This window comes from Trachemys scripta, chromosome 9, assembly GCF_013100865.1.
Source record: "Trachemys scripta elegans isolate TJP31775 chromosome 9, CAS_Tse_1.0, whole genome shotgun sequence".
Classification (NCBI taxonomy): domain Eukaryota; kingdom Metazoa; phylum Chordata; order Testudines; family Emydidae; genus Trachemys; species Trachemys scripta.
Genome location: NC_048306.1, coordinates 63802849 through 63812121, shown reverse-complemented (window position 1 = coordinate 63812121; position 9273 = coordinate 63802849). Strand labels below are relative to the sequence as shown.

Below are 9273 nucleotides of genomic sequence, written 5' to 3'. Positions count from 1 at the left end.
ACTTTGAATTCATGCTTAATGAAGCATAAGTTGTATTAATAGCAGCTATTAAATCTAGATAGCTTAATAGGTTATTTGGACTTAACACACTGAGTCAGACAATGCTAAGAGTGGCAATGTCCAGTTGGTGCTGCACTCCAGAAATTTCAATTCAGTTCCTAATGTCACTGGCTATGAATCATAGCCCACCACGGAAGCCTCGTCCTGTGGAAGTAGTCTCCTTTACAGGGAAGAAAGGATGCTCTTAGAAACAGTTATCAGTGAATTATGAAGCACACAGGTGCTAAAAGAAGCAGGATGGAAAATAGGAAAGAAAAACTCAAACGAATATTGTGACGTTGCACTCCATAATGTTTTATGGAAATATGCTTATGAGTGTGAATATAATGTAATGGAATATGCTTTATGCAAAAGGTCTCTTGTAAGGTATCATTACAAAGCTTATAATCTACTGAGTGTGTTCATCCTATTTGTATGTATGTATCATTTCTGTATCTGAAGCTAGAAATATAAAGTGTAACTCTGAGGTTCTACTGTAATTATGCAAAATGTGGGCCATTGATGGTGATTTAGAATCTTGATAGCTCCCATTGACTAGGACAATTGGTTGTAAATAGCTCTGTTGACTTGCAAGCCTTCCTGTGTTTGTGTAAACCAACCCAGGAAGAATGGTGGAATCCATCTTAAGCATGGTGCTTTTCCATTTAGAAGGGAGGGTGGGGATCCAGAGAGACAAAAGATTCCCACCTTATGCCAAAGCTATAAAAGGGGGTAGAAGAGAACAAATGAGACTGCCAGTCATGAGAATACCCCTAGTTTCCACCTAAGATTATGTCTGCTGTAACTCACAAAGACTGTACCAGGGGAAAGGATTGGGCCCAGACTAGGAAGGAGTCTAGTCTGTGAAAGAAGCTTATTGGAACATTTCTGAGGGTGAGATATTACCTGTATCAGTTTCTTAATGTATTAGGCTTAGACTTGCGTGTTTTTGCTTTATTTTACTTGGTGACTTACTTTGTTCTGTCTGTTATTACCTGAAACAACTTAAATAGTACTTTTTATTCTTAATAAAAACACTTTTGTTTATTATTGAACCCAGAGTAAGTGATAAATACTTGGGGGATCAAACAGCTGTGCATATCTCTCTATCAGTGTTATAGAGGGTGGACAATTTATGAGTTTACTCTGTATAAGCTTTATACAGAGTAAAACAGATTTATTTGGGGTTTGGATCCCACTGGGATCTGGGTGTCTGGGTGCTGGAGACAGGTAATCTGCTGAGCTGTTTTCAGTTAAGCCTGTAGCTTTGGGGGCATGGACCAGACCCTGGGTCTGTGTTGCAGCAGACTAGCATGTCTGGCTCAACAAGGCAGGGTTCTGGAGTCCCAGGCTGGCAGGGAAAATGGGCTCAGAGGTAATTTCAGCATGTCAAGTAACAGTCCCAAGGGGGTCTCTGTGACCGAACCCGTCACAAATCTTATAACATCTCGCCAGCTAAGAAAAGGTAGGATATTATTAACTATCCAAAGAATATAATAACTGCCATGACAGAACAGACTAACAATAACTCACATTTACATTGTGCCTTCTACTCAAAGGATCCAAAAAATGATGCATAGCACTAACAAAAAATATATAAACTGCATTATACAATCTATATGCAAAACTCACTTCCTCCATTACTGAAGTGGTATCACGCTCTGCATGAAACATACCGAATGCTACAATATACTTAGGGCCCTAACAAATTCATGGGCCATTTTGGTCAATTTCATGGTCATTGGATTTTAAAATTCATAAATGTCATGATTTCAGCTATTTAAATCTGAAATTTCAGTGTTGTAATTGTAGGGGTCCTGACCCAAAAAGGAGTTTTGGTGTGGGGGTCACAAGGTTATTACAGGGGGGTTGCTGTACTGCTACCCTTAGTTCTGTGCTGCTGCTGGCGGTGGCGCTACCTCAGAGCTAGGCAGCTGGAGAGCGGCGGCTGCTGGCCGGGATCCCAGCTCTGAAGGCAGCGCTGCCGCCAGCAGCAGTGCAGAAGTAAGGGGGGCATAGTATGGTATTACCACCCTTACTTCTGCACTGCTGACTGCAGAACTGGGCCCTGAGTCAGCAGCCACCACTCTCCAGCTGCCCAGCTCTGAAGGCAGCACAAAAGTAAGGGTGGCAATACCACAACCCCCCTAAAATGACCTTGCCACCCCCCCGCTACTCAATGATGACTAATTCACCTAACAAATTTAGACATTTTTTTCTGCTCCTGAAAAATTATTCTTAATGAATTTTACCATTATTCACATTTTTTCATTGAAGTTTTTTACTCTGTGAATTGATCAAAGTTACAGTGCTTCCTTGTTTGAAATTTGAGCTTTTGTGTCCCATTGTGATTGTTTCTGCTTCCTAATTGGATACATATCACTCTTATAACTAGGATAATGGTTTGGAGAGGCCACTGGGACAGGCAGAAAATAAGCATGATAAAGGAATTTTAGAAATATAAACAATTTTCCTTTCTGGATCTTTGTCTTGGGTATAATTCCTAGATAGAGTAATGTACCACAGAGTTTCTTGGCAGAGTATAAATTTAGCCATGTCACGTTAGCACAAACTGCATGTGATCATAGTTGCTCAGGGGACAGTCAGATGCATGTGGGGTCCCGTTAATTGTCTCATTTCTGCATTCTGGAGTTGGCTTTTGAGAACCCTAACCCCCTCCTGTGTCAAGCAGCATCACATCTCATATGGAGTACATCACTCCAAGTGCAAATATATCCAGTGTAAGCTTAACAATGCTGTGACGGATTGGATCACAGAAACCCCATTGGAATTGCCAACTGATGTGCCCCTGCTTTCCCTGCCAGCCTGGGAATCCAGCACCCTGTTTTGTTGAGCCAGACACGCCAGTCTGCTCCAACACAGACCCAGGGTCTGAACCACATGCCCCAGAGCTGCAGACTTAACTGAAAGCAACTTACAGAAGTGTTCCTGTCTTTAACACTCAGATGCCCAACTCAGAATGGGATGTGAACCCCAATTAATCTGTTTTACCCTGTATAAAGCTTATACAGGGTAAACTCATAAATTGTTCGCCCTCTATAACACTGATAGAGAGGTATGCACAGCTATTTGCCCCCGCCCCCCATATTAATACATACTCTGGGTTAATTAATAAGTAAAAAGTGATTTTATTAAATACAGAAAGTAGAATTTAAGTGGTTCTAAGTAGTGACAGACAGAACAAAGTGAATTACCAAGTAAAATAAAATAAAACACGCAAATCTAAGCCTAATACAGTGATAAAACTGAATATAGATAAAATCTCATCCTCAGAGATGTTTCAATAAGTTTCTTTCATAGACTAGATGCCTTCCTAGTCTGGGCACAATCCTTTCCCCGGTACAGCCCTTGTTCCAGCTCAGGTGGTAGCTAGGGGATTTCTCATGATGGCTCCCCCTTTTGTTCTGTTCCACCCACTTATATATCTTTTGCATAAGGTGGGAATCCTTTGTCCCTCTCTGGGTTCCCACTCCCTCCTTCTCAATGGAAAAGTACCAGGTTAAAGATGGATTCCAGTTCAGGTGACATGATCACATGTTACTGTAAGACTTCATTACCCACTTGCCAGCACACACATATACAGGAAGACTTACAAATAAAACAGAGCCATCTGCAGTCAATTGCTCTGGTTGATCGGAGCCATCAAGATTCCAAACCACCATTAATGGCCCACACTTTGCATAATTACATTAGGCCCTCAGAGTTATATTTCATATTTCTAGTTTCAGATACAAGAGTGATACATTTATACCAGGTGTAGGCAACCTATGGCGCGCATGCCAAAGGCGGCATGCAAGCTGATTTTCAGTGGCACTCACACTGCCAGGGTCCTGGCCACTAGTCCAGGGGTCTCTGCATTTTAATTTAATTTTAAATGAAGCTTCTTGAACATTTTAAAAACCTTATTTACTTTACATAGAACAATAGTTGAGGTATACATTATAGACTTATAGAAAGAGACCTTCTGAAAATGTTAAAATGTATTACTGGCACGTGAAACCTTAAATTAGAGTGAATAAATGAAGACTCGGCACACCACTTCTGAAAGGTTGCCGATCCCTGATTTATACAAATAGGATGATCACACTCAGTAGATTATAAGCTTTGTAATGATACCTTACAAGAGACCTTTTGCATAAAGCATATTTCAGTTACATTATATTCAAACTCATTAGCATATTTTCATAAAATTATATAGAATGCAACGTCACAACTGCTTTCATGTAAGCAAAACTCATTTGCTTGAATGTTGCACAAAAGGGATGTGAATGAGATCTGAGCAAAATTCACTTTTCAATCAGATTGAATTGTCATGGAAAATTCTTTGCTATATAAGCCCTACTCTAATAACAATGAATATAAGCTGTAAATATCAGTCCATTTATTTAAAGTCAAGCTGTGCTATCTATGTTGCTAAAGAAGCTTAAGAACATCAATGTCCCTAACACAGAGTTAGATTAGCATGGTCACATGGGCCAGTATTTTATGTCCTGTTGGTATCCAGGAAGTGGGCGGGATTTGCCCCCCCACTGCTAATGGACCTCCCCCCAGCCTAAGGGGTGAATCCACAGGTCCGTGATGCCAAATAATTGCGAGGGACAACTAATGAAATAACAGGAACGGGAGTGAGGTCACGGGGCTAAATGAAGGCAACATCACTGGGGAGCAGAGGGGAGGGGAAGGGGTCAGTAAGTCCGCTCCCCAATGCTAGCCCTACTTTCCCCTCCCCAGATCTCCAGCTTATTGCCCTAGTACAGATTCTTTGCATCTAAAGAGACACATTCTTTCCTCCTTTAAACCCCCAACCATCCAGCTCCCCAGTAAAGCCAGGCATCCACCTTTATTTCTTCCTAAGTGCTGGTCCTGACTGTCTCTGGATGCTGTTGAGAGGTGATGAGATAAGGTAGTTAGGAGGCAAGCATGAGATGTCTGTCTCAGTGCTGATCTAGCCTATGGCCCTCTCCTAGAGCTGGAGCTCACTAAGGGATAGAGAATGCACTGCAAGTACAGATGCCTATGTCTGCATCTGCCCAGTGTTTAGTGCTGCCGAAAGCACAGACTGTTACTATCTTCCATATTTTATAGTTATAAGATTAAGATTTTTGGGAGGGAGTAGTGATCTTGGGTGCTCAACCTGACACATCTAAAAGGGACCTGATTTTCAGAGGGTATGTGCTCAGCATTTTCTGAACATCAGCCTCTTTAAAGTGTCTCACTTTGGGCACCTAAAAATCATTACACCCTAAATCACTAGTCACTTCTGAAAATCTTAGCCACCCTCCCATACCATTATTAGCTACCTTTAAAGAAAAGCTGTGCTTAGAATGGATTTGCCTCAACACAAAGATGCTATTCACAGCAGAGATCTTTACTAAATGGTACAATGAACATCTGTCTTTCACTCAACTAAAGCCCAACAGACAACATAACACTAGACTTTTGATATAACAGAAATGAAGTTGATGGTTCTCACTTGAAAAGGCTTTGCCTCAACATTTATTTTGGCTAAATGCCTCCGCTTTGCCTTGGCATTTTACCGAAGCAGCGGAGGAGCAATATTCTATGTCACTGTTCTGATCCACTGACTAACTCTCTTAATTATGATTCCAACTGGAACTGAGACCAGCTAATCAGGGATCTAGAGGATGACTGACCTTTATTTATTGCTGAAAGGAACCCAAAACCACACTGATACCATTAAACAGAGGCAATCTCTAGGATATATCCTCAGATATCTGATGGCTTTTCCTAATAGTAATAAAAGCATTTCTATAACAACTCTCATCTTCAGAGCACTTTATCGACTATAATTCTCTCGGCAGCCATGAGATTATTACTGTCCCCTAAGCTGGAAATGCATTTGGCTAGTGGACAAAAAAAATGTTAATTTTAGAAGTGAATTCTGCTGCTAATATTTCAGCAAACTCACTATACTGGTGTGCCAAGCACATACCTTCCTCCTCCTCCTGCCCCCAACCCACCCAGGATTGTCTCTAGGTTACTGTGTCCTAATCAAAGGCATGAATTTTCCATGTCCTATTGCTCCCCAGAATAATGAGCCCCGTCTGCAGTGGGGAATCTCACTCTCAGATATAAAGAATCATTTGATATTTAAACTTTGCTTTTTTGTTTTGTTTTGCTATGGGAGGCCTGTAAAGAACAAGTTCATGAGAAGTATCCAGATCTGTCCCTGTCCCCCTGCTGCTCCGCCTATACAAGGAGGAGGGTAATAAATTGTTCTCCTTAACCTCTGAGGATAGGACAAGAAGCAATGGGCTTAAATTGTAGCATGACAAGTTTAGGCAGGACATTAGAAATAGCTTCCTGTCAGGGCACTTAAGCACTGGCACACATTCCCTAGGAAGGTTGTCCCCCCATATGAGGATATAATGCTTGTTCCACCCCCCGCCAGTCCTGTTATCCCACCTGATTCTTACTATTCCTATTTACTGTCTCTATTGCCAGAGCACCTCAGAGCTAGACCCAGACCCCATTGTGCCAGATGCTGGACAAACCCCAAAGAAACAGCCAGTCCATTGTTCTCCCTCCACGCCCACGTCATGCCCAGGGTCTCAGTGTCCGTGGCTGGGTTGGACAACAGCCTCCAGCTCTGGTCTCCTCTCTGTGCCCCCAACCCCAGTGTGACCCTTCTCCTGTGCTCTCTGTTGCAGCACCTGGACCTGTTGGTGCGAGATTGGCAGCTCTCTGGAGCCTACGGCGTGGACACGGGGCAGGAGTATCTTGGAGAAATCACACAGGTAATGATCAGATACCACGTGTGTTCATGGAAACAGCAAACTTTGGGGCGGAGCTGAACGTTTCCACAGCAGGTCTGATTCCCTGCTGACGGCCACAAATGTTGCTTTGACTCCCGCAGGACCTTGAGCTCTTTGCTGAGCAGCCCCTGGTGTTGGAAGCCCTGAGGGCGAGCGGCACACGGTGCTATCTATTGCCTCACCCTGGCACTCAGTTCACCAGGAGCAGGGCAGGGACGCCAGATGGTAAGAGACCCTCATCTTCTCCCCTCTCACCCCCTGCTCTGCTCCCCCAGTCCCCACCCCCTCCTGCACTGCCCCCACTCTCTTCCCTGCCCCCATCCCCACCCTCTCTCCTCTGCTGCCCCTTTCTTCCCCTCTTGCGCTTCCCCCACCCCAAAATCCAAGTGCCCAGCTCACCCCCCTTGACTTAGAATTGACTCTACTGCCCACTGCACAGGGGCACTCGCTGGGTCACAGCATCTGTGTGGGAGGGAAGAGGGACATGGGGGGGGTCACTGCTGGGGTCCTGGTCTGCTAGGGGAACGCTGCTGGTGTCCCCCTTTTGGGTCTTCATGGGTCCCCTGGCATCACCCAGTGGAGACTGCTGTCTCCCCACTGCAGCCTCTCCTTGCCCCCACATGCCTCTCCCTCATTTTCCCCCAGGCAGTGGGGTGGGGGGTGTTAAGCAGCTGTTGCCCAGAGATGGAATCTCATTTCCTGTGGCACAAACTAGCCCACCCAATCGCTTTTAACGTGTGTCCTACTCTGGACACCTGGATCCCTCCCGGATGCCTGGGTCCTTTTCCCCTCTGCAGACATGGACGAGGATTTCCGGCAGTGCCTGTGTGAGTACGTCACCAGTGTGGTGCACTCAGCAGGGACACACGTCCGGACGGACCGAGCCGGGCAGGTGCTGACGGGGGCTCAGCTGGCTGCCAGGATCAAGGTGGGAGAGTGGGGGCTGTTAAAGGGGGGGGGGGCTGGATGGGAGACAGCAAAATGGCCACAAGGCGGGGACAGGGATTCAATACGGGGTGCCATTCTGCAGGGAGCGGGGCAGGGTGCTCAGTAGGGGGCACTGGGCTGCAGGGAGCGGGAAGGGGCTCAGCGGGGGAAAGGGGCTGAGCTGTGCCTGATCCCAGTTCCCCCGGGTGTTATTCCCTGCAGGGCGTCTCCCGATATTGGAAGACCCAACGCTACGACTTCTCCTCACCCATGAAGGTACCAGGTCACCCCTCCCTCCGCCTCTCTCTTTCCAGCCTGGATTTGGGGGGGGTTAGTTCTATTGACCCCAACCCCTGGTCCTCCTGACATTGGCCAATCACATTAGCCCAGAAGGGGGCACCACAACAGCTCCACCAAATGTCCTGATCGAGGACTCCTAGACCCAAGAGATAAGGGGACCTGCAGGAAGCCCTGCCAGAGAACCAGCTCCTCCACTGGGGTGGCAGCAACGTGGTCATGGCTGTGGGGTCGAGATGCTGCCCTCTGGCTCTATTGAAATTTGAGGGTTTGGGGACCAGTTCGGAGGTGATAGTGAGGAGCAGGTCCTGTACGAATGTGGGGAAGGTGGTGACTGTGGGGGGGCTCCCAGTTCAGAGATGGGCCCATCCCATCCGCACCCCCAACCCCGTTCCCTCTCCCCACACAGATGGCTGAGGCGTTTGCAGTGATGAGACAGGAGTTAAACAGGAGAGCAGTAGAAGCCACCAGGAGGGAATATGACCAATTTGTGCAGGAGCTGGAGTGCAGATGGGCTGCGGATTGGGAGTGAGGGGCACCAGCATCCCTGGGGGGAGGCAAGGCTGAGGTAGCAGGGGGCTGCGGATCGGGAGTGAGGGGGCTGCGGGTGTGTGAGGAGGCGACGCCCCCTGTGGCTGGGTAACGCTAGTGCTCATCTCTAATGGCCTATCACTCCCCCATCCCGGCAGGACCGTGACCACCAGAGCATGAGCAGCTGCCTGTGGGTGAAGCCCCTGGAGATGCAGCGATGCCTGGAGGGGAAATGCCAGGAGCTGCTGGAGCGCTGCCGGGGGGAGCTGCGGGGCAAGGACCCCCAGAAACAGGCGGCCCTGGAGGAGCTGAAGAAGGAGCTGGACAAGCAGATGGCAGAGTTCCTGCCGCGATATGAACAGCGCTTTAAAGTGAAGAAGGCCGAGTGGTTGGGCCTGTACTTTGGGCGGGGGGGGGGGGGGGGTCTGGCAGTGGTGGGTGCGGGTATCGGAGTAGGCATCAGGGCGGGTGCAGCTCTAGTGGGGCTGGAGGAAGCAGTGGCCATTGGGATTGGGACCGGGGTCTTTGGCCTGATTGCGGGGGTTGGGCACTGGCTGCGGGCCTGGTTTGGACAGAAGATGGCCCAGAACAAGACAGGCACCAACACCCCAAGTCAGGGGAATGAGCGGGAGAGGAGGGCAGGATGTTCAGATTAGGAGCCCCTGCTGCGGGGGGCAGATAG

General features: G+C 47.3%; 1 protein-coding gene across 1 annotated transcript; it reads left to right on the top strand.

Moving 5' to 3' along the window:
• The first annotated feature begins 7000 nt into the window (after positions 1-7000).
• Positions 7001-9261, top strand: LOC117883078. Its single transcript, XM_034782045.1, has 5 exons — positions 7001-7061; positions 7634-7764; positions 7986-8039; positions 8470-8562; positions 8750-9261. The coding sequence occupies exons 2-5, from the start codon at positions 7636-7638 to the stop codon at positions 9245-9247; spliced, it is 774 nt and encodes a 257-aa protein (XP_034637936.1). The 5' UTR covers positions 7001-7061; positions 7634-7635; the 3' UTR covers positions 9248-9261.
• Positions 9262-9273: the final 12 nt, after the last annotated feature.

Excerpts from the sequence above, each read along its gene's own strand:
- LOC117883078 (XM_034782045.1), top strand. The coding sequence starts at position 7,636 with ATGGACGAGGATTTCCGGCAGTGCCTGTGTGAGTACGTCACCAGTGTG. Across the intron at positions 7,765-7,985 it reads AGCTGGCTGCCAGGATCAAG|GGCGTCTCCCGATATTGGAA; the intron begins GTGGGAGAGTGG and ends TATTCCCTGCAG. Across the intron at positions 8,563-8,749 it reads ACCAATTTGTGCAGGAGCTG|GACCGTGACCACCAGAGCAT; the intron begins GAGTGCAGATGG and ends CCATCCCGGCAG.